This window comes from Schistocerca americana, chromosome 9 (genome assembly GCF_021461395.2).
Source record: "Schistocerca americana isolate TAMUIC-IGC-003095 chromosome 9, iqSchAmer2.1, whole genome shotgun sequence".
NCBI lineage: Eukaryota > Metazoa > Arthropoda > Insecta > Orthoptera > Acrididae > Schistocerca > Schistocerca americana.
The window spans coordinates 65,706,367-65,732,746 of record NC_060127.1 but is presented as its reverse complement, the minus strand read 5'-3'; the positions used below and the strand labels follow the sequence as shown (position 1 = coordinate 65,732,746).

Below are 26,380 nucleotides of genomic sequence, written 5' to 3'. Positions count from 1 at the left end.
TGTTATGCTGCGTTAAACTCACACAAAGAGAACTTAGCAACATACAGTATGATTTTTGAGTACTTAAATAGCAGTCTCGTAACAATTACAAAGCACAACAACTTTTTGCGACCAAGACGTAGTTGATAAACCACAAGACAGCTGTTTCCTTTCGACGCTTCTCGCTGACGTAACAATTTTGAACTCCCGCAGTTATTCGGCGTTTCAGCATATAGGGTATTTCACAATTCATGTCACAAGCTTCTAGAGGTTGTAGAGGCAACTTAGTAGATCAGGTTTTCCACAGGAATCCATAGGAAGGAAGAAGGAAGGAAGAATGGGTTTAACTTCCCGTCAACATGGAGATCATTAGAGACGGAGCACAAGCTCTGATTGAGTCAAAGGAACCATCCCGGCATTTGCCGGAGCGGTCTAGGGAAATCAAGGAAAATCTAAATCTGCATGGCCGGACGCGGGTTTGAACCATTGTCCTCCCGATTGGAGAGTGCACTGTGCTAATCACTGCCCCATCTCGCCAGGCCAAAGTTACGCGCGCCAGCACCTGGAAATGTATGTATATATACACGGCGATTCCGTGATGATGTTACAGACTTCACCGTGACACAAGTACAACGATTCCGCAAACTGCTGCAGATTTCAATGCTGGGTCATCAACAACTGTCAACGTGCGAACCATTCAACGAAACATCATCGATATGGGCTTTCGGATCCGAAAGTTCCATCCCGTAGCCTTGATGACTGCACGACACAAATCCTTGCCCCTCGCCTGGGCCCGTCAACATCGACATTGGACTGTTGATGACTGGAAACAAGTTGCCTGGTCGGATGAGTCTCGTTTCAAATTGCATGAACGCATGGATCCTGCATGTCAGCAGCGGACTATTGACGCTGGTGGATGTTCTATAAAGGAGTGGGGCGTGTTCAGTTGGAGTGATATGGGACCGCTGATGCCTCTAGATACGACTCTGACAGGTGACGTACATAGGCATGCTGTCTGATCACTTGCATCCACTCATGTTCGTTGTGCATTCCGACGGACTTGGGCAATTCCAGTAGGACACGTCCAGAACTGCTAAAGAGTGGCTCCAGCAACACTCCTCTGAGTTTAAACACTTTCGCTGGCCACTCTCCAGATGTGAACATTATTCAGCATCCAGAATGATATTTTCACTCTGCAGCGGAGTGTGCGCTGATATGAAATTTCCTGGCAGATTAAAACTGTGTGCCGGACCGAGACTCGAACTCGGGACAAGCAGCAGATCAGCTACTTTCTATTTTTAATGCAAACTATGAATGAACTGTTAAGTTTTAAATTTTCTCCTTATATAACGTCACAAATTCATTGTGGCTCCTTCCCTTTTTAATCTTTTAAAGCAAATTGAACTTTGTAGTCACTGATACTGCACACCGTAAAAACTTTCATACTAGGAGTGGTGTCACACCGTAACACAACTGACAACCAAAGACGACAGTGAGAACTATGCACCACACAGAACAAATAGGACAAAACTTGTTCACTGCAGGTACACACGTACCATCTAGCAGGTCAGTTACATGGTAACGGGTACATTACTGTGTCAGCAATCCTGTATCAGTTCTTATGCCATCTACTTGTAGCTCCTTTTTGTCGGCATTGTTATTGAAACACCGCTTTCCCCATTTTATATTATAACGCAATACTTCAAAACAATGCAATTGTTAGGAATAAAAATTCTCGTACTTTAAAAAAAGGTTTATTTAAAGACGAAACATTTTAGCACTGCTGCAATGACTGATGTTTCGGTTTTTTACTCTCTTATCAGTAAAAAATTAAAAAACCCGTTATAACGGAGAGCAGACAAATATCGGAAAATACCGGTTATTCAGAACTAAAATACCAGTGTCTGTTTTAACCGGTCTGTTTAAAAAAAAAAAAAAAAAAAAAAAAGGTTCAAATGGCTCTGAGCACTATGGGAGTTAACTTCTGAGGTCATCGGTCCCCTAGAACTTAGAACTAGTTAAACCTAACTAACCTAAGGACATCACACACATCCATGCCTGAGGCAGGATTCGAACCTGCGACCGTAGCGGTCGCGCGGTTCCAGACTGTAGCTCCTAGAACCGCTCGGCCACTCCGGCCGGCTGTTTTCCCATCCCTATGACGAACACCATCTACACGATGTTTCACATCTCATCTTGGATTCTTGTACAGGTTGTAGGGACCACATAGTACATCAACTTTTAGATGGAAATTCATGTCCGGAACGTCATCCAACGACGCCACAGAGCCTCAAAGCAATAGGCGCCGGCGCCTGTAAATGAATGTATGTACAGGGTAATTCCGTGATGATGTTACAGACTTTATAGCATGATGGAGAAGGATAAATGTATCAATTTGAGGTAAAGGTCACTGTACTGGAAGCGAACCGGTCGAGAGCAATGAGCGAAAACCGTTGCGATACCAGTGCCGTGGAATACATGTACCGGTACTGTTGTTTGGAAATTTGTGGTAAGGTCTTATGGGACCAAACGGCTGAGGTCATCGGTCCCTAAGCTCACACACTATTGAATCTATCTTAAACTAACTTAAACTAAAGACGAGACACACACCCATGCGCGAAGGAGGACTCGAACCTTAGACGGGGGCAGCCCACGAACCGCGACAAGGCGTCCTTGACCGCTCAGCTACCCCACACGGCGGTACTGTCGTTGCTAAGATTGTAGGATAGGCAACTTCTCAGAGGTCGTAGAATGGATCAAAAACAAGGGAAAGATATCCGGTAAAATTCGGTCTAAAATACATACCTGAGGACTTGTTTATCTTCGATACTGCGAAACATATCTCCTCTATTGAACAAGTGCAAATAGCTCTTGAGGTATACAGTTAAAGACCATGTTTGTTGGGCATTTTTTCCTTGTTTTGGTCCATACTACCACCTCTGGAAGTCGGCTACCTTACAGTCCTAGCGACAACAGTACCAGTGCATTTATTCCACTGTCAGATATAGCAGAACGGTTTTCACGTATCTTTCGGCTCCTTCATTTCCGGTACAGGGCCCCTTACCTCCAATTGATAGTTTTCTCTTCTCCATCTGTTTTCAACGGTTTTAATAGTCAGTTTAAAATGTTGTTGAAAAACAGGTTGTTTCAGCGATAACGGCCATCCCTAGGTGGTCAGACACGAAGGTCAGGCACGTACAGTGTAAGACGTCGTGGTCTCCTGACCTTCATTGCTTACATATTCCGCCCTCACAATCATATTCCGCACATCAAGACGCTTTATTCGAACCCAAACTCGATAAGATAAAGTCAATGTTGCATGAATTCATGTAAACGATATGCAATTAACAAGTAACTGCACCGTGGTTGAAATACTCGAGGCTGGCGTACACATATACATTCCAGACACGGCGGTCACAGAAGCTTTTAGTTTGGGAGAGAAACCGCACAATGGGACGCCGGTCCCTTCAGAGGACGACCCAGCCTATGTCAGCCAGCGACCGCCTGTGTAGCGGACAGCGTGGGCCCGAGTGAAAGGGGGAACGACCCCGTGTTTGGCTTAAAAGCAAATTCCGCTACATTGCGTGGGAGCTGCCAGCCTACGCATTCTTTACACATAGCATCCAGTTTCAGAGATTTTCACAGGGAGACAGCAAACGCCAAACGCCAATGCTACAGGTTCCCGAATTGGTCGCCTTAAACGAAACGTCATTCTCCCGTTTTAGAAGAGCAATGCTGATTGGCAGACGATATTTCTGACGCCTTGAGCTGAAGGAATAATGGAAGGGACCGAAAGATATACCCCTTCACGTCTGGCGTGGAGAGGCGCCGTTCCATTGTCGCTCTTGGAGCGAGGAACAAGTCTCTCCTCAGTACTTCACTGGGAGAGCACGACTGTCGAGACCGAAACGAAGTGCTACTCTATATTGAGTCCTTGCGATTTAGTGTTCTTCACTTATTGTGCGGTGTGAATGGACAGAGTTATAGTTAAACGCCTGCGAGCGAATTTTGAGTGGCATTGCGGTGGACTGGTTATCTAACCAGTGTATCATGCCAATAGTTAGACTAGGGGTGAATAGGAATCCTTGACTTCATCAAGGCATAGGGAGAGTTTGATTGGCGAAGGTCAATCCAGATAGAACAAGAGTTATCTTATTTGTCAGCAGCGAGCGGCGCAGACAGCAGTCATCGCAGCTTGCGGTATTGTGCGCTGCAGCTATTGCGAGCCCCGTATTTCCTCCACAACAGTACACTTCACTGCATTTCACACGCGACAGCCTCGACTGTGCCTAGCAACATTCTAAAGGATAATTATTCAAGTTGAGTAGGCGTGGCTCTCAGCCATTCTGCCAAGTCAATAACAATCTTAAACTTCGTATAGAAATTTCATTAGCGAATCCTATCCTTGAGAGGTAACTTCGCATTCCGAAAAGAACCTGGAAATAACGTGTTAATTTTTGCAAATAAATAAATAAATAATAATTATCGTTAGTTTCATGTTTTTCTTACACTAACTAGCACTACTTCAGAACCCAAGTATCCCACTAGTTACGTAAGAAATTTTGTAAATTTTTGTGTCATTTCCTTACAGTGGACAACTCCAGAAGATATTTATTGCTGAAAGTTTTTCAGGCATTTCTCTTTAGAACGTTAGATGCGTCTGTCTGTAGTCTGTAGTAGTGTGGGGGTGGAAATTGCATCCTGCAGGAGCCACAGGGTAAAGGGTACATCTCAGATTAATCTGGTGCTCAGAATAACAGAATAACAGATCAACCCCTCACCTCAGAACAGTTGCGGCCACAATCAGTGTTTACGCATTATTAGTCTGTTAGTCCTTAGCGACTGATTATCTGACGGTGTATTGTCACAGGAGAAAGTGTGACCAACGTGCGAATAGAAGCGGCAGTGGAGTGCCCGGCTGAAGGGTGTGTGATAGGGAGTTAAGCCGGCTGCTAGGTGCCCACTGTTATGATCGGCGCTGCGTCGCCCACTTTCTCCAGGGCTAAGCATTCCAGTTCCAGGGCTGGGCGAGCGAGATGGCCGCCCCGAGAGGAGAGGTGAGCAGCGGAGAATGTGATCTGGAAGCGGTGGGCGTCCCGGCGCGCCGCGCGGCGCTGACCTAGACACGCGGTGCGGTGAGAGCCGGAGAGAGAAGGGCGGCCGCCCCCTTCTCTCTATAAAAGCCTCGGCCGGCCGACACGCCGCATCACACGCCGCTCTCAGCTCCCCACAGCCACAGCACCGCAGCCGCAGCCCGCGAGAAATGCAGCTACTTCTGGTGAGTCCCGCCGGCGCCTCGGAGCTAGCGAGCGGCAAAAACCGGACGGTCAAAACCGACACCGGTATTTCAGCTCTGAATCTACATCTACACCTACATCCATACTCCGCAAGCCACCTCACGGTGTGTGGCGGAGGCTACCTTGAGTACCTCTATCGGTTCTCCCTTCTATGCCACTCTCGTATTGTTCGTGGAAAGATTGTCGGTATGCCTCTGTGTGGGCTCTAATCCCTCTGATTTTATCCTCATGGTCTCTTCGCGAGATATACGTAGGAGGGAGCAATATACTGCTGAACTCCTCGGTGAAGGTATGTTCTCGAAACTTCAACAAAAGCCCCTACCGAGCTACTGAGCGTCTCTCCTGCAGAATCTTCCACTGGAGTTTATCTATCATCTCCGTAACGCTTTCGCGATTACTAAATGGTCCTGTAACGAAGAGCGCTGCTCTCCGTTGGATCTTCTCTATCTCTTCTATCAACCCCACCTGGTCAGGATCCCACACTGCTGAGCAGTATTCAAGCAGTGGGCGAACAAGCGTACTGTAAACTACTTCCTTTGTTTTCGGATTGCATTTCCTTAGGATTCTTCCAATGAATCTCAGTCTGGCATCTGCTTTACCGACGATCAACTTTATATGATCATTCCATTTTAAATCACTCCTAATGCATACTCCCAGGTAATTTATGGAATTAACTGCTTCCACTTACTGACCTGCTATATTGTAGCTAAATGATAAGCGATCTTTCTTTCTATGTATTCGCAGCACATTACACTTGTCTACATTGAGATTCAATTCCCATTCCCTGCACCATGCGTCAATTCGCTGCAGATCCTCCTGCATTTCAGTACAATTTTCCATTGTTACAACCTCTCGATACACCACAGCATCATCCGCAAAAAGCCTCAGTGAACTTCCGATGTCATCCACAAGGTCATTTATGTATATTGTGAATAGCAACGGTCCTACGACACTCCCCTGCGGCACACCTGAAATCGCTCTTACTTCGGAAGACTTCTCTCCATTGAGAATGACATGCTGCGTTCTGTTATCTAGGAACTCTTCAATCCAATCACACAATTGATCTGATAGTCCATATGCGCTTACTTTGTTCATTAAACGACTGTGGGGAACTGCATCGAACGCTTTGCGGAAGTCAAGAAACACGGCATCTACCTGGGAACCCCTGTCTATGGCCCTGTGAGTCTTGTGAACGAATAGCGCGAGCTGGATTTCACACGATCGTCTTTTTCGAAACCCATAACCGGTAACTGTCGGTACTTCTTCGATCTCAGTTACGACAGGTGTTTTTTTATTATTTTTACTAACAAATCGGTAAAAAAGCCGGAATATCAATTACCTGTTGCACTAGTGCTAAAATTTTTAGTTTTTAAACAAACCATTTTTAAAGAAAGGAATAATTTTTAAATGTAAAATTTCCATTGCTTTGAAATATTGCGTTATTATAGAATGAGGGGAAAACGATCAGTGCTATTTCCATGCGGCTTTTCGCCGATTATGCTGTAGTATACAGAGAAGTTACAGCATTAGAAAATTGCAGCGAAATGCAGGAAGACGTGCAGCGGATAGGCACTTGGTGCAGGGAGTGGCAACTGACCCTCAACATAGACAAATGTAATGTATCGCGAATACATAGAAAGAAGGATCCTTTATTGTACGATTATATGATAGCGGAACAAACACTGGTAGCAGTTACTTGTGTAAAATATCTGGGAGTGTGCGTACGGATCGATTTGAAGTGGAATGATCGTATAAAATTAATTGTTGGTAAGGTGGGTGCCAGGTTGATATTCATTGGGAGAGTCCTCAGAAAATATAGTCCATCAACAAAGGAGGTGGCTTACAAAACTCGTTCGACCTATACTTCAGTATTGCTCATCAGTGTGGGATCCGTACCAGGTCGGGTTGACAGAGGAGATAGAGAAGATCCAAAGAAGAGCGGCGCGTTTCGTCACAGGGTTATTTGGTAAGCGTGATAGCGTGACGGAGATGTTTAGCAAACTCAAGTGGCAGACTCTGGAAGAGAGGCGCTCTGCATCGCGGTGTAGCTTGCTGTCCAGGTTTCGAGAGGGTGCGTTTCTGGATGAGGTATCGAATATATTGCTTCCCCCTACTTATACCTCCCGAGGAGATCACGAATGTAAAATTAGAGAGATTCGAGCGCGCACGGAGGCTTTCCGGCAGTCGTTCTTCCCGCAAACCATACGCGACTGGAACAGGAATGGGAGTTAATGACAGTGGCACGTAAAGTGCCCTCCCCCACACACCGTTGGGTAGCTTGCGGAGTATAAATGTAGATGTAGATGTAGATTTTGTGGAATGGAAATTAATAACTGGCTAAGTGACAAAAAGCACAGCAACAATAATGGAATGTAGTAGAATAAAATCAAGTGATACTGACGCAATTAGATTAGGAAACGAGACACTTAAAGTAGTAGAGGAATTTTGCTGCTGGGGCAGCAAAATAACAGATGTTGGCCGAAGTAGAGAGGATATAAAATGTAGACTGGCAACGGCAGGAAAAGTATTTCCGGAGAAAAATTTTGTAAACATCGAACATAAATTTTAAGTGTTAGGAACTCCATTCTGAAAGTATTTTTTTAAAATTTCTTATTCAGTCCAATAATATCATACGTCATAACCCACCACCTTATACATTAGTGGGTCTTAATATCTACAATAAACTTCAATGATGTTAGCAGCATTTTTACTTTTTAATTCTAGCTTTAGTCTACTTACGTGCTACAGGAAATAATGAATTAGTTTCTTAATGGATAAGTTCTACTCTCTACTCTTAACTAGCTATTCTAAAGGCTACTTCCTGCAGCGTTACAGGCGTGCCAGCTGTTGTATAAACCTACTATGTGGCCGTGCCCACCGAGGTAATCGGAGTCGGCATGCCCCTGGCACCGGGCTGGCCTTAGAGTATCGCTGCAGGTTCTGTTTGGGGGTGTTCTTTCTACTATCTACCGAAAAATTAACTAACTACTAGGTCGCTATCTGTGTGCAATTGTCAAATTCGGGTGTGAAAGTATTTGCATGAAGAGCAGCCATGTATGCAAGTGAAACATGGACGATAAACAGCTTACACAAGAAGAGAATAGAAGCTTTTGAAACATGTCGCCACAGAAGCTTTCTGAAGATCAAATGGGCCGATCATGTAACTAATTAGAAGGTACTAAAGAGAATTAGAGGGACAAGGAATTTGTGGCAACACTTGACCAAAAGAAGGGATCGGTTGATAGCACACGTTCTGAGACGTCATTGCATCACCAATTTCGTATTGAAGTGTAGGTGGTACAAATCGTAGAAATGAAGACAAAAGACGTGGGTTATGGTACAAATGGCTCTGAGCACTATGGGACTTAACTTCTGAGGTCGTCAGTCCCCTAGAACTTAGAACTACTTAAACCTAACTAACCTAAAGACATCACACACATCCATGCCCGAGGCAGGATTCGAACCTGCGACCGTAGCGGTCGCGCGGTTCCAGATTGTAGCGCCTAGAACCGCTCCGACCGGCGACGTGGGTTACAGTAGTTATTCTGAGACGAGGCTCGCACAGTACAGAGTACCATCAAACCAGTCTTCAGACTGAACACCACAAAGACAATTACCAAAAATATGTTTTTTGAGTTAGACGCCAAAAACCAAGACAAGTGCTGTTGACGACAGCCTGAAAAGCGTGCTAAGGCGCTAAGAACACTTCCAGTAGCGCATATAAGGCCCCAGAGACAGCTTGAGTGGTACGTGCCGGCCCACTGATGAGGTTAAAGCGGACTAAGTGCCGCACAGCTTTGTAATTGTTTACAGCGTGACAGGGATTTTGCCCAGACAGAAAAATTAAAGAGGCTGGAAGAATGTCGGAGTGTCAAGTACCTAAGGACTTCGTAAAACTTTTGGAGAATGCGACACCTAATAATCCATTTGTGGTTACTGTGCTCCAGCCTGAGGAATTTTTTACTTAAAAAAACATGCGATACACGTATTAACACAATGAAGGTAAATATTTCCAGATGTGGTTGGGTAGGCCCTAGCCAAGCATTTCGATTCAACCTACACGTCGGCGAGAAAACGAGTGCTTTGAAGATTCGTTCTGAAATTCCAACTTTAAGCAGAGCTAGAAATTCTGAGAGAAGAATAAAATTTAGGATCGTGAACGGAGATCGTTTTGCAGATTGTTTAGCTACCGGGAACGCCTGGTCTCCGGCACATCAGTATCAGTCTACTCGCTCGGGTTGTTCGATAAGGTGTTCGACACTTCTAAACAGCTTGAGCGAAGAAACGGCTCCGTATTCTCGTGTACACTGCTGGGTTAATCCATTACTTGTTGTTGCGCAATCTCCCGTGGTCATTCCAACCTACATCTACATATACTAATGTCGTGTGACTAGGGCCTCCCGCCGGGTAGACCGTTCGCCCCGTGCGAGTCTTTCGATTTGAAGCCACTTCGGCGACTTGCGCGTTGATGGGAATGAAATGATGATGATTAGCACATCATAGCTCCCAGTTCCTGAGCAGAGAAAAATCTCCGACCCATACGGGAATCGAACCCGCGCCCTTAGGATTAACATTCTGTCGCGCTGACCACTCAGCTACCGGGGGCGGGCTTACATATACTGCCCAGCAGTGCTCTCCAATCTTTTTTGCTCAAGAGCCAACATTGGCACATTGACATCGTAGGGCGACAACTCGGGCGCTTAAGCCTTATGAGGCAGGGTGGGAAGAGAGGGGGTGGTAAAGTGGCCGCTCAAAACGAAACGTTTTCACCAAACCATGGAACCACAGTTACTGATAGAAGCTTACCACTGACACATTTTGAATCTATATATCACAAGCTATCATACCAATGTATTTTAGTGAAGAAGTTAATTATGTATAAGACCTACAGGAATTTTCTATGGCTTACACAGCGACCAATTATCTGTACCTAAGCAGATAATGCGGCCAGCGCCATCGCAACAGGACCCCGTGTTTTCTTGTATTCGGCGCACATTTTCTGCACATGGCCAAGCCTTAGTATCTGAAATAACACTAAGCGGCTCCAGCAGACCTTCCTTAATCGGACTTCCGTAATAGCCCTCATATAAAACGACAAAGACGATTTCAAATAATGTACGATGACTTATTTAAAATTATCCCAAACGGATATAATGGCGGACGATAGCTTTGTATATAAAAGGGGTTTAGGAGTCAGTTTCATCTGTTGTATTACAAGACAAGTTTTTTATTTTTTTAAGTAAATAACTCTTATTTGGGTAAAAACCACCTTGGCCACTTTTCCCGATGAATAGCGTCGCCAGTTTTCCCGATCGGACCCCATGTCTGCGTTAGTAATTCACAGAAGATATTATCAAATTGAAGGAATTAACAAGGAACTACAATTGTGGGTCATGAGACGTTGTTTAAACATTGATATTGAAGTAAAGTATATACAAGTAAGGAAGCAAGATTATATCTATATCGTAAATGACTTACCTAATGTCCGACGACTCAAAATCCAAAAAGCTTTTACTGAAAAACAACGGAGCAAGCTTCCTTTGTCAATCACACTGACAACAATGGCGATCTATGTTAGAACTATTCTCACCAATTCTCGGCATGCAGCAGTGGTCTTCACTTTTCCCCCCGTGGCCACTTTACCACACCTTCCCCTACCGATTTCATTAGTAACTGATAACCTACTTGCATTACTACGGTATATTAATTGCTAACAGTAATTGCAGTATGAGACACGATCACAGATGTTTACTAAATCTAATTTTTCTTTTACTCATTGCATTGTAAGGCAACAGCCTTAAGTTGATTTCATATTACTTGCTACAAGGATGTACTGCCCACCCACATTTGAAGATGACCGTCTCTATAGTGCGCATCTCCGAGTCCACGCTACTTCCGCAGTTGATCGGTGCCAGTTGCACACGCTCGTGAGGCGTTAGCACTGGAAGACAGACAGCAAAATATCCCCCCCTCTCACTTATGTTAACCCCGCAGTGGCCGCATTACTTACCACTGTCTAAAATAAGTAATGAGATTGCGATCAAATTTCGAAGTGTTGCAGACGTTGGCAACTTGCTTTAAATGTTGAGGAACTCAAATTCATCAAACGAGAATGACAACTATATCGATCAGTAGCAACTGGATTCTGTCAATTCATACGAATCCAGCGATGATGGTTTGATAAGTACGGTAAAAAAGCAAGAAAAAGTCTGTTTCGTAAACAACTCACCTTAATTCTCCACATAATCTCCTTTGAGGGATATACAATTGTTCTGCGATCCTCCAGCTTTTTCATCCCGTAGAATAAATGGGTCCTGTCGAACTCTGCAATATACTTGTTGCTTTAACTATCACTTCTCAATTTGATGCAATTTTCTTCCCAGCAAGTCAAGGCTTGAAGTTAGGGAACAGGAGAAAGTCTCTTGGGGCTGTCTGGGGAAGAGGGTGGATGAGGAACCAATTCAAAACCCACATCATGCATTTTCGCCATTGTTATCGCTGACGTGTGGGATGATTCATAATACTGGTGAAACAGCCCTGTTTTCGCAAGTTTCAAACGATCCAGCAGGGAAGCGTAGTAGTACATAACTATGGTTCTACCGTTTTCCAAGTAAGCTTTGAGGATCATTCCTTGTGGCTATCACCTTACAAGCTGACAAAATGGCCTTCGGTGTACCTTCACCAGCCTTTGTCCATTGTTTTGACTGCCGTTTTGATTCTGGTATGTAATGATACATCCAGGTTTCATCAACAGCCACAAATCGAAGCAAAACATCTTGCGGATGGCAATTAAACGTCACCAGACATTGTGCTGAAATGTTGTGGTAGACTGTGAAAAATCACGGCACCCACTTCGCACACACCATCTTTATAGCCGTTTCTCAGTGCAGCACATTATGCACTCGATCAGTTTAGATGCCTACATTCTCAGCAATCTCACGTATTTTTATTCGGCCGTCTTTCATTACCATGTCATGGATTTTGTTAATGGTTTCCTTTGTGTGACCTCAACGCCCTTCATCTTCGGTGCTTGTCCGACCACGTTTGAATTCATTAATCAAAAAATGAGTGGTCTCCATTGATGGTGCAGAGTCCGCGTGAACTTCATCCAATTCTATTTCGATTTCTGCGGCGCTCCAAAGTTTCAAATGAAAAATTTTAACAGCAGCGTGAAAATCGGTTTCTTCACTTTCATTTGCAGTCGACACACTGACCAATTCAGATCCCTGTCAACAATGGACTTTACGCTGCATATTGTTGAAACTCCTTATGCGATCCTTGTAATAATCACGCTTACGAACCATGAAGGTGTAACACAAATGTTCTATTCTTTCATGGAAATTTACTAGATTTATCAAATCACTTTCGTAGAAATCCGAAAAAATCGTTACTCCATTTAGCACTTGAGATGGGAATGTCAGCAGCAACTAATCACAGATATACACCTTAAGCAAAGTAAGCGTAGAACACCGACTAACCAATTCAAATACTATTGCTTGACGTGAGTACTGCAACTGGCGATTTCAGTTTGTTCATGGTGGAGAGATTGAGGTCTGAGCTACTCTTTTTTCCTGGTGAAACGACTGCATTTACTGGGGTACTTGAAGTCGCAGGACAATCAATAATGAAGTTCCGCATGCGAGTCCATTATCTCGATCATTACATCATCTAGGTCGAAAAAATATTGTTGTCCAGTAATGAGAATTCGAGACACTCTGTTAATACGAAAGCACTGCTGCGGCAGTTCTACCGAGAGTCCAGCTGAGCCCAGCTCCGACTCAGGGACAGGGAATGTTGCCGGCACGCAGCAGCTGCTACCGCGCCGCTTTCGCGGATGGACTGGCCTTGGCAGTGACCGTAGCGACGAGCCGCTGTGAAGCTCCGAGAAGGGCGTCATCCACTTCACGAGGAGGCGCGCTGCCAGCTGACCGCAAAACGCTCCGAGAATTGATAGCACCCACTTGTCCTAGTTAATAGCTGCCAATGTCCAGTACGGCGTAAGATGTCAAAGGGCAGTTGCTACCATAAGAAAGTGATGGTGACTTCAATGCATGGAAGGAACACGAACCTACGACTTCGTAATGGCTCTAGGTATAACACTGGCATTTCGTAAGGGTACTACAAAATAAGAATGTACTGATGACTTCAGTGCGCGCGAGGAACAGCAACCGTGCCTCAGTGACCCGTGATATTCTCTAAGGCGGACGTTGGTATTGCCTGGGAGAATGCCACAGATTAACATTAGTGACTTCAATGCAAGCAAAGAACAGTAACCACATTTTAGTTACCTCGGAAATGGCCTAGGACAGACGCTGGTAATGGTTAAGAATAATACCAAACCACGAAAGCGATCGGTGGTACATATTAATGCTTTCAGAGCTAATAACGACATAATAGCGTGCACCAATCAAATGCTCAAATGTGTGTGAAATCTTATGGGACTTAACTGCTAAGGTCATCAGTCCATAAGCTTACACACTGCTTAACCTAAATTATCCTAAGGACAAACACACACACCCATGCCCGAGGGAGGACTCGAATCTCCGCCGGGACCAGCCGCACAGTCTACGACTGCAGCGCCCCAGACCGCTCGGCTAATCCCTCGCGGCTGTGCACCAATCCATCTCATACCATTACAGTGTTAGGCAGGGAGAGTAGGGACTTCTGTACCTGCGGTTTGACTCGAGGAGGAGATGCTGGGGACCGAGGAGATGGTATTTCCCTTTACTTGGCCCGAAAACGAGTGCCTCTTGAAAGGTGGCATTAGCGAGCGGAGATGCGGTTGCGACTTTCCCCGTCAGCCGGCTGCAGCGTGTGCAGCAAAACCGGAACGGAACGGAAGGCGTCTGATGTTGCCTGCGGGCCGGATACGACTTTCGCTCAGCCCAGCGGAACCGGTCGCACACGTGACGGGCGGAGATGTCGCGCCTGCGCCAGGTGGCCCACACGTGCGCGTCCACGCGGGCTTTCTCCCGTGTCGCTGGGCTGGTCGCCCACAATGTAGAAACGCAGCGCTGCGCGCTCCCAGTTGTCACTGGAGGCGCGACACGTCAAGCAGATGACCCACCGGGCTGCTGCCAGAACGGTTGTCGTTTAGACTCGCAACGAGCGGCGTCACGTCCATGGTGTGTGGCGGAGGGTATATTGTGTCCCTCTGTCACTTTGCCACTTTCCTGTCCCGTTCTTGAATGGTGCGCGGGATGAAAGACTATTACTAAGCCTCCCTGCGAACTCGCATCACTCTAATCTTACCTTTGTGATTTTTTCGCGAAATATAGGTGGGTACGAAGCAACATATATATGTGGGATTGCACACTCTCGGAATTTTGACAGTAAACCACATTGTGGTGCACCACGCCTCTGTTGCAGAGTCTGCCACTGGAGTTTGGCGGATCTCCGTGACACTTTCACGCTTACTAATTTGTGACGGAAAGTGCTGCTCTTCTGGGGACCTTCTGTATTTCGTCCATCAATCGTCCAGACTCAGAACGCTACTCAAGTACTGATCGAACGAGATTGTAAGCTACTTCCTTTGTGTATGGGCTACACTTCTTGAGAAGGCTTTCAGTAATCTCAGTCTGGCGTGCGCCTCCCCTACGATTAGTTTTATGTTGTCGTTCCACTGTAAATCGTTCCATACGTGTACTGTCACGGCCTTGCCGCAGTGGTAACACCGGTTCCCGTCAGGTCACCGAACTTGGATGGGTGATCATCTGGTCTCCCCAGCGCTGTTGGCAAGCAGGGTGCACTCAGCCCTTGTGAGGCAAACTGAGGAGCTACGTGACTGAGAAATAGCGGCTCCGGTCTCCTAAACTGACATACGGCCGGGAGAGCGGCGTGCTGACCACGTGCCCCTCCGCATCCGCATGCAGTGGCGCCTGTGGATTGAGGATGACATGGCGGCTGGTCGGTACCATTGGACCTTCCAAGGCCTGCTCGGACGGAGTTTAGTTAGAGTATTATACTGTCAGTTATTTAATGGATGTTACTGCATCCAGTGACTTTCTAATCATACATCGCAAGTGCCATCTCATGGTCGTACCCTATTTTGCGCACTTCCAGAACAATATGCGGGATGCTGTGAATAAACATAAAAGACAGTTTCCTCTATGTAGGCCTACATAGGGTGAACGAGGGGTTTTTAGAGTCCATATTCTCTAGACATTTTTTCTTGTTTCATTGCGTGCTACCACCTCTGAAAGTTTGGAAAGTAGGAGACGAGGTACTGGTAGAAGTAAAGCTGTAAGGACGGGGCGTGAGTCGTCCTTGGGTAGCTCAGATGGTAGAGCACTTGCCCGCGAAAGGCAAAGGTCGCGAGTTCGAGTCTCGGTCTGGCACACAGTTTTAATCTGCCAGGAAGTTTCTGAAAGTTAGTCGGTGGAGTTCTGGTTGACCCTGTACATGTACTCGGATAACTACTGTACGACGCAGGACCTAGTGCACTTCGCTCCAGTGCTCATCATTCCGTCTCTCCTGGAATTCTCGTATGAACCGGAACAAAAGATACTACTAGACAGCACAGGGCGAGACAGTGTCTTTACAAACCGTTGAAGTTTTCAGTTCCCCTATTAACTCAAATGTTCAAATGTGTGTCAATTCCTAAGGGACCAAACTGCGGAGGTCATCGGTCCCTTTAGCCGAGCGGTCTAAGGCGCTACAGTCATGGACTGTGCGGTTGATCCCGGCGGAGGTTCGAGTCCTCCCTCGTTTGTGTTTGTCCTTAGGATAATTTAGGTTAAGTAGTGTGTAAGCTTAGGGACTGATGACCTTAGCAGTTAAGTCCCATAAGATTTCACATACATTTTTTTTTCATCAGTCCCTAGACTTACACACTAGTGGAACTAACTTATGCTATAGTTCAATTCTTTTATCTTGGCGGTTCGCGTATGGCCGCCAGACGCGGGAGATTGCTGCGTTGCCAGATGCACGCGCCAACAGAAGCAGCACCATAGTATAGTATAGTATAGTTCGCAAACTTACGTTTAGGGGAGACGGCGCAGTTTATGAAGTAAAGCCACCACGGCCGTATTAACCCTTTCGCTGCTACAGAGACGTACTCCCCGCATTCCGCGCTGTGCGCGATTTTGTCGTCACTGCACTGCTCGCCTGTGCAGACACATGGTGTTCCGACTGCTTTCACACACTTTTAATTCGATTTCACAGATACTATTTGGCCCAAAAACTTGATTTTTACACATCTTCTTGACTGATACCTTCCCCCCATAAATGACTTAATTTTGTTTCGATGTTCAACGCAGTTATTATGCAGCATTAAATGTAGTAAACTATTTCACGAAAAAAAGTCCACAGCGTATACTTTCTGTGTGGTCAATTTTAGTTGCCACTACAAATTTCAAAAAATTACATTCAATCGAATAAAATTCTTGAAGTAAGACACTTCGATATTGTTTTTAAATAAAGAAAATATTGAGCACCGATCGAGGTTTGAACTCAGAACGTTTTGCTTAGGCCGGTATTACACTATCAAATTTCTTTGTCAAATATCTTTGTCCAATATCTTTGTCAAAGATATTTGATGATGTCATAGGGAACTTTGTCAAGTGCCGTCCAATATTTGATAAAATCTAGGGCGTCGCTGCAGATTTGATCAAAGAAGTCGCTTGTCTTCTGTTCACTGCAATGTGACATGTTACCACGTGGAGCGCTAGCATCGCTGCATTCTGTCATCTGTAGTGTTTTTATAAACATTGCGGGTAAACACAATTGGTGTGTGCCGACAACTACAAAATTAATAGAGATGTTTGAAGCTGATGAAGCGCTTTACAACGTGAGGCACGCTGAATACAAAAATAGATTACGAAGATTGGAGACCTGACCTAACCTAACCTAACCCTCTCCTGTAGCAAGCAATCAGAGTGTTACAGTGAGCCTGTCTTCTGCAGATGTAGCAGCTCTTAAGTGAATATTGTGCTTTGTGATATGAGGGTACACTTCATTGAGCACATACAGAAATGTATGCTCATCCATTCTTAAGTAATTGATGTATGACTTGACGTCCTCCACTACCAGCTCACGTAACAAGTTTTGTTGAATGCTTTTATCGTGTCGTCGTAAAACCCACGGCTTCACCCAGGTATGTTTCGCTTTTTTCCTCCGCTTCTCTTCTGCATATGCACACAGTGCAATTGTGGTACATGCAACTGTTGTGGTTAATAACAGGTTGTTGTTGTCAGCTCGCAGCTCGTGGTCGTGCGGTAGCGTTCCCGCTTCCCACGCCCGGGCTCCCGGGTTCGATTCCCAACGGGGTCAGGGATTTTCTCTGCCTCGTGACGACTGGGTGTTGTGTGATGTCCTTAGGTTAGTTAGCTTTAAGTAGTTCTAAGTTCTAGGGGACTGATGACCATAGATGTTAAGTTCCATAGTACTGAGAGCCATTTGAACCATTTTTTGTTGTTGTCAGCCATCTTGAACTTTGACGAAAAATATGATGCCAGTGTAATACCCCTTCTAGCGCTACGTCAAAGATCTTTGTCAAATATATTTGACGGAATATTTGATCACATCTTTCATCAAATCTTTGACAAAGAATTTTGATAGTGTAATACCGGCCTTAGCAGCCAAAAACCTTAACCATTAGGCTGACGCAGCTCGTCATTCAACAGAATTGCTGGAGGACCTTAGAGTTTCGCAAAATACCGACAAACACTGTTGGTATGAGTATGAATTACTCACGTTTCGTCGAAGTACAGTAGGAAATAAACAATTACCGCTGTTCTTTATTGCGAAAAAGCTGTTAGTGAGAATGAATTTCCTTGCTATCGCCTGAATTAGGAGGCTTATTGCTTGTTTGGTTTAATAAATTAATAGAATATGAAGCAATTTGTGTAAAGAATGCTTTTTCCAAACTTTCTTTCATAGAAAGTCTGCTACCAAGACATTGCTTTTCTTCAATTACTTCATTTATGACTGAACGTTTCGAAAACTGAAGACACTGCAGTCGTGCTCTGGCAACGTCGTTCTCTGTTCGTTGGCTGACTGTGTTTTGTGACGCCAGATGCGCAGAACCAACCTAAACTTGGCCGCCGTCGTAAATGACGCGCACTTTAACAGCAACACACACACCCATTCCCGAGGGAGGACTCGAACCTCCGGCGGGAGGGGCCGCACCCCTATTAACTCCTACTCGCACTCGCAACTGGTTTCGTCTCTCCTTGCGTCTCGACAGTAGTGGTCTTCACGTCCGAGTTTGCAGACAACCACCTGCCACAGTGACACTCTGCTGCTCCGTCGGCAGGTGACCCTGGCGCTGTGCTCGGCCGCCTCGTGGGCGGAGGAGGCGGCGGCGCCCAAGGAGAAGCGCACCACCGCCTCGTCGCTCGGCTACGGGGGCGGCCAGCCGCTGTTCGTGTCGAGTGCCTCTCAGGGTGGCGGCTACGCCGGGGGCGGCTACGGAGGCGGCTACGGGGGCGGCGCGGCGGCGGGGCCCGTCTTGCTGCAGGCGGCGGCGGCCGCGCCCCTGCCAGTGCACGGCGTCGGCTTGGCTGGCTTCGGCGGAGGTCAGTAGCCCCAACTACCAGCCTTCCTCACCACACCTCGTTTCACAACAGTTAATGTCACAGCATTACTGAAATGTTTTTGCGAAATTTGAAGCAAGCTCCTGTTCGTCGTACCATATAGAAATTCTCTAAAAGCCCTCCCCAGTCACGCTACAGTCGCTCAATGCTGACACTTCCCGCCACACCAGAGCGTTGTCAGCAGTCTCATTACTACACTACTGGCCATTAAAATTGCTGCACCAAGAAGAAATGCAGATGATAAACGGGTATTCATTGGACAAATATATTACACTAGAACTGACATGTGATTACATTTTCACGCAGTTTGGGTGCATAGATCCTGAGAAATCAGTACCCAGAATAACCACCTCTTGCCGTAATAACGGCCTGGGCATTGAGTCAAACAGAGCTTCGATGGCGTGTACAGGCACAGCTGCCCATGCAGCTTCAACACGGTACCACAGTTCATCAAGAGTAGTGACTGGCGTAATGTGACGAGCCAGTTGCTCGGCCACCATTGACCACACGTTTTCAATTAGTGAGAGATCTGGAGAATGTGCTGGCCAGGGCAGCAGTCGATGCATCCGGAAAGGCCCGTACAGGACCTGCAACATGCGACCGTGCATTATCCTGCTGAAATGTAGGGTTTCGCAGGGATCGAATGAAGGGTGGAGTCACGGGCCTTAACACATCTGAAATCTAACGTCCACTGTTCAAAGTGCCGTCAATGCGAACAAGAGGTGACCGAGACGTGTAACCAGTGGGACCCCATACCATCACGCCGGGTGATACGCCAGTATGGCGATGACGAATACACGCTTCCAACGTGCGTTCACCGCGATGTCGCCAAACACGGATGCCACCATCATGATGCTGTAAACAGAACCTGGATTCATCCGAAAAAAATGACGTTTTTCCATTCGTGCACCCAGGTTCGTCGTCGAGTACACCATCGCAGGCGCTCCTGTCCGTGATGCAGTGTCATGGGTAACCGTCATGGTCTCCGAGCTCATAGTCCATGCTGCTGCAAATGTCGTCGAACTGTTGGTGCAGATGGTTGTTGTCTTGCAAATGTCCCCATCTGTTGACTCAGGGATCGAGACGTGGCTGCACTATCCGTTACAGCCACGCGGATAAGATGCCTGTCATCTCGACTGCTAGTGATACGAGGTCGTTGGGATCCAGCACGACGTTCCGTATTACCCTCCTGAACCCACCGATTCCATATTCTGCTAACAGTCATCGGATCTCGACCGACGCGAGCAGCAATGTCACGATACGATAAACCGCAATCGCGATTGGCTACAATCAAAGTCGGAAACGTGATAGTACGCATTTCTCCTCCTTACACGAGGCATCACAACAACGTTTCACCAGGCAACGCCGGTCAAGTGTTGTTTGTGTATGATAAATCGGTTGGAAATTTTCCTTGTGTCAGCACGTTGTAGGTGTCGCAGCCGGCGCCAACCTTGTGTGAATGCTGTGAAAAGCTAATTATTTGCATATCACAGCATGTTCTTCCTGTCGGTTAAATTTCGCGTCTGTAGCACGTCATCTTCGTGGTGTAGCAGTAGTGTATGTTGTAGCATTTTACGTGTTGACAGCGTGGCTTCCTGTTCGATTCCAGGTAGCGGGCTGGACCTGCAGGCGTTAGGAGGCGGCTACGGAGGCGGACTGCAGAGCATCGGGGGCGGCTACGGCCTGGGGCTGCACGGCTTCGGCGGCGGCTTCGGGGGCGGTCTGGGTGGCCTCCAACTGCAGGGTCTGGGAGGCGGACTCAGCCTAGGCTCCCTCGGCGGTGGATACGGGGGCGGCTACGGAGGCGGCTACGGAGGCGGCAGCGGCGGCGGACTGTCCCTGGCCTCGCTGAGCTCTGGTGGCCAGCTGAGCACCGTGGCTCTCCCCGGGGGCAGCGTGGGCGGCGGCGTCGGCTACGGCAGCGGCGCCAAGGTAAGCCGACACGTCGCGTGGCAGCGGTGTAGCGTTCTGCGGCAAATCCCTCTCTCAGGAACCCATCTCGCGTCTAGACCTGTGCGGCGGTCTGGGACTCCAGCCGGCAGTCCTATTCTGTATCGTTCGGTTGCTCTGCCGATCGGCTCGGCGGATGAGCACGCCGAGTGGTGGGGTTACTGCAACCGAACCTCAGTGCAATTCTGTAGCCATTCGGTTGCGAGCCGGTGCGGCTCGCGAGGAACCGTGGTGGGTCCGTGCCGTGTTGAGGTCCCTCCTCGTGGCAGCCAACCGAAGACAAGAGACCGCAGCTGCGGGCACGCTCACCCGACGACTGCTCACCTAGCACGGCACACCTCAGTGCACACAGCGCCCCACGCCCGAAGAGGCTAGCCAAGAAAACTACCAGACACGCTATTCCCTTTCCAGAATGATATTTTCACTGTGCGGAGGAGTGTGCATTCCTATGAAACTTCTTTGCAGATTAAAACTGTGTGCTGCACCGAGACTCGAACTCGGGACCTTTGCCTTTTGCGGGCAAGTGCTCTACTACTGAGCTACCCAAGCACGACTGACGACCCATCCTCACAGTCACACTTCCTCCAGTACCTCGTCTCCTACCTTCCAAACTTCACAGAAGCCCTCCTGCAAAAATTGTAAGACTAGCGCTCCTGGAAGAAAGGATATTGCGGAGACATGGCTTGGCCACAGCCTGGAGGATGCTTCCAGAATGAAACTTTCACTCTGCAGTGGAGTGTGCGCTGATATGAAACTTCCTGGCAGAAAAAAACTGTGTGCCGAAGTCTCGGCGAGTCTCGGCCCGGCACACAGTTTTAACCTGCCAGGGAGTTACACGCTGTTCCCATTACTGTTTTCGACTGCAGGTGCATTGAGAGGCCTCAAAATTTCGTCAGTGCACCTTTATGCCTTTGACTGACTCATGGCAGCTGAATCGTCAACCTCTGTGCCCTTTTGATCTGACCCATGTCCAAAGAAATTAAGAGTTGTCAAAGCTTAGAATAAATAAAGATTGCATTTGATGACACATAAGAACAGTTTAGATGATTTAATCATTTCAGGACTCGCTAAACAAAAGTACCTACAGATGCAAGACGATGGCTGTAGCTCTTTGATGGGCTCTCATGTATAGTCACAGTTACTCGACCAAATTATGGGCCACTTCCCTGTTCAGTCTGTACCTGGCCACACTCTTGGGCATTTCAAAGGGGTTCGTCCCGTCCTGCAGATTAAAACCACGTGGCGCCGCATTTCCTTAGTTGTTCTTGCCTTCTTCTTAACAGTACCATGAGTACCATATCCACTTCCATGATTCTCAGCTGAAATACATGGATAATAATAGTTACGAACTCAAATTCCACTCAGATGCATCCTAGTGATTCTTCAATAAAATCTAAACATTAAATCGAAAAGTAATGATCATTCAATATTTCTAAGACGACACATTATCTCCATAATCAAAGTACAAGAACTGAAGAAATGGTCTCACCGACACCTCACCTCCTCTCGGTACAGTAGACCAATAATCGGCAGGCAGACTGATTGTTAACGGGCCTCAGCTGAGTAACGTACAGAATAGCAGCTTCGGCTACCGAGCCGAAAATGGCGTCTCTACCAAGGCTAAGCTACGGTACCGGTCGGTATGGATGATACAGAGTAGGGCTACTGGAGACTGCACAGTTAGTTTCTTTCCCTCCCAGCCGGGAGGGCAGTCCAGCCCATGACGGCTCGGTAGAGCGGGAAGGGTATGGACTGATGCGTGGTTCACGGACCACACTCTCGGTGTGTAGAGCCATCCTCCACTCCATCACACAGTGTCAGTTTGTGAACAAGTTTCAGCGCAAAGGCTGCTGTTGTAATTTGATCTAGCATAGTTCTTGGAACGATTGACTGGCAATTCATACAGTACAACAGGTGTTCAGGTACAGGTGTTAACATTATTAAAATATAAAACTGAATGAAAACTCCACTGTAGCTCTATTTATTGAAGACGATTAGAGACCAACACAACAGGTTCAACAACTTTTAAGTTGCATCTTTTGGTGTACATCTGTACGGAAAATGTTATGAATTAATCCTTTGGTAATGGGGAAATGAAGTTGTCTGAGATAATTTAAAATACAGAGTGAATAGACTTAAACAAGAAGAAAACTAGGTATGGATCAGATACGCCCAACAAAGAATAGGTATTTAACAAATATGATTTCTAATTTCATACCAAAAGATGGTTACTTACAATGCTTTGTCATATTGTTTACGGAGTAGTTACAGAATGCCTCAGAGTAACAGTTGGCGTGGTTGGGCAAAGTTCTCAGCCTTCCTCTATTGATGGAAACCATCATAAATGATGAGTTTGCAGTCTGAAAAACGAAGGAAAAGGATTACGAGTCAGAATTGATCCTTCATCAAAAAACAGTGAAGCAGTAACCAAAATGAAAAGGAGATGAGTACAGTCCCCATATAATGTGGAAAAACTGCCAAAAACAGGACTGACCTGTGTTGAAATCATGAAGAGTCGTCACTTTACCGATTAGAATACGTTCCTGTCGGCCTAAGTCAAGCAATAGACAGTGCCCCTCATAATATTATCCAGGAAAGTATTGAGTATTGGAGTGATTGAAGAATAAAATGAAGTTAGTTTTGAAAACTAATAAAATTGATGCATTGAAATATACTGAAAAATTATTTTTATTTTTTAAAGTTTTTGGGGAACACTAATGATAGAAAGGAAGAAACTTACGCCGACAGTGAAACTTACCGATAGCCGACATGCTTATGTGTGTTTGTCACTTACATAACAGTAACCGTAGCAGCTGTCAACGCAATCTACGAGGGTTCAGTTTGTTGTTGGAGCGTGTACTGTGGCTGCTGTTTAGGTACTGAGAGAGTTAAAGAAACTGAACTAACGCAGGCATCGTGGAAGGTAAGAGAAGTTGTTAGTGCTCTGCTGACGAATTGCGATCACATTGTTCACTAGTATTGAGCAACAGTAAAGAAATTGCAGATAGTGTTAATTTCGCAATGAATCGATAGAAATAATTTTCGTTCTTCAGCGAAGTGTGGGCTGATTTGAAATTTCCTAACAGATTACAACTGTATGCCACACCAAACATAGAACATTTGTCTTTCGTATTCAAATGCTCTCTACTGAAGTATAAATCGGAAATAACCACAATTTTTGAAACCCACTTAAAAAAACTTGTTATACAGAATGTGTCAAAATAACAGTTAACTTTTAGGGCCGATGTCGTCATGTAGACATGGGTCTGGATATGCTTAGCTTGTCAGCTGTGAAATGTTCCATTATGTTTACTGTCTCTGTGTGTTACATTTAGCTCACGACCATTCATAAAATGTTGCGATACGCAGGGTTACCCTTGTACGACATATTTCCAGTAGTATCTAGTCCTTGACACATTGACAATAAAAAGTGCTCTCCACAATACAGGCTACAGTTAAAGAATACCAGTTTAGTAAACAAAGCACAATCTAGATGGCCAATTTCGCCCATTTTACAGGTTTCAGTCAAATTAGTCCATCTTGTGGTCTAAAACATAGCGACAACTGTTTCTGGTGACAACTACGCTTCTCCATATATTTTAGATGCGCAAATTAGGCTGAAACTTATGACACTATTTCAAAGCACGAACTGGACTAGAGCAGACACAGGTAGCCCTCCTTCTGATTTTTTCCTCCTCTCTGACTGACGATCTCCATCTCTTCTATGCCCCTGCAGCAGGTGGGCCCCGTCACGTTCGGCATACACGGCGGAGGTTCGTCCGGCTCTGACGCGTCGTCGTCGGGCAGCAGCTACTCGCTGGGCAGCGCAGGGCTCTCCGCGGCGTCGCTGGGCAGCTACTCGCCGGCCTCGCAGTCTGGCAGCTACTCCTCGCCCTCCTCGGGCGGCTACTCCTCGGGCGGCTACTCCTCCGGCTCGGCGCCCAGCCTGTCCAGCTACAGCAGCCACCTGGGCCGCGGGCTGGCGGCCTACGGCGGTGGCAGCCCCACAACCCTCGCTGCCTCCTCCTCCCCCTCGCAGACCTACGCCTCGCCCTCCTCCGGCAGCTACTCCTCCGGCGGCTACTCCTCGCCCTCCTCGGGCAGCTACTCCTCCGGCGGCTACTCCTCGGGCGGCTACTCTGGCAGCTACAGCTCCCCCTCTGCCTCCTACAGTTCGCCGCCCGCCGGCTACAGCCACGGCGGTTCCTCCTCGTCCGCTTCCTCCTCCTCATCGAGTGCGGCCGACTACCTGGGCAGCTACAGCTCGCCCGTCAGGAGCTACTCGTCTCGCCCCGCACGCTACTCGGACGGCGGCTACGACACCATCCGCTACAGCAGCCCCGATCCCGGCTTCAAGTACTCCACTCGGTGAAGTGACGAGGCACCTCCCATCAGCTCCATACTTTCATCCCTTACTATCCATTTTCGCATCTACTCTCATGCCACTGAGCAATGCCATTCAGCCCTAGCATCGTGCAAATCCTCTTCAGTCGATACTGCGCCTTCTGTTCCTCTGTTTGGTATCTTATTCTCCTGCATGTGCGTCCCAAAACTGATGTTCGCCTTTGCATAGAGAGATCTTGTCAGACTTGGTCAGTTGACTACACCACAGAGTAAATAACAGCCTCTGCCTGTCCGTCTCCTTTTGAAGCCAGATCGTTCTAAAATAAACTGCACAGGTCGTGCGTGGTCAGATCATTTATGCCACACAGTACCTATCACTGAGAGTTGTACCATTCATGTCGTGGTTTCTTACTTCACTTCCTTGTTGTCCCCGAATGCTCATTTTTGTGTTGTTATACCTCAGGCTTCATTAAGATCATTGCTTTTGGGCGCACACATAACACGCGTACGATTACTTGATGCCCTCGCTTTGCGATGCTTGTAAAGCTGCCACATATTGTAAATAGCTCACTGCACCACTTGTTGTTACATTGTTTTGTATTAAGTATTATTGTGTTGTCTGTTGTTGTTTTTTTTAATAAAAGTTAACACTTAAAGATGGTATTTCATTCACTTTCATCTCATTTGTACCATTCCCTACCATTAAAGTTTGAATTATAATAGTGAAGGACACCTGAAAGTTAAGCAACTATCTGCCATATTTCGGTGATTTTTACTGGATCACTAATGCTGCGAGCCTATATTCACAGACTATTGCAAAAGTATCAGGACGCATTATCTCGCTTTACGAAATATTTTAAATAGTTTAAAGACACCTAAAGTTGCCATTTTTATCATTATTTGTTGTCCATAGCACTACTTCGTTCTAACATCATTATCAAGTAACTCTACAAACAAATAAAAATTCATCGACAGCACATTATGCCACACACGTGTCTGCATTTGTCATTATTTAAGTAGTGTCCATCGTTATTGTAATTATAAGTACCAGTGTCGTAGTTGCCACAAAAATGATATCACTACCACCACTGTGCAACTGCAGATCACAATTCTATAAGATACCGTATATACCACTTACCACCGTACCCAACATAAATGTTCTGGCCACTAGTGTGCATCTTCTACACATGTCTGGTGCATCGTCTTTGAATGTCTATGCATACTTCCTCATAATATCTTTACTATAGCATTACCGTATTCCTGTACCCACATTAA

At 46.4% G+C, this 26,380-nt stretch overlaps 1 protein-coding gene across 1 annotated transcript; it reads left to right on the top strand.

The window, feature by feature from the left end:
• Nucleotides 1-18,726: 18,726 nt before the first annotated feature.
• Nucleotides 18,727-25,724, top strand: LOC124550648 (keratin, type I cytoskeletal 9-like; the record flags this gene model as incomplete). Its single annotated transcript, XM_047125371.1, has 3 exons — nt 18,727-18,793; nt 20,421-20,743; nt 24,498-25,724. Coding segments are annotated over 3 exons (1,026 nt in total), but the record flags the coding sequence as incomplete, so codon positions are not given.
• Nucleotides 25,725-26,380: the final 656 nt, after the last annotated feature.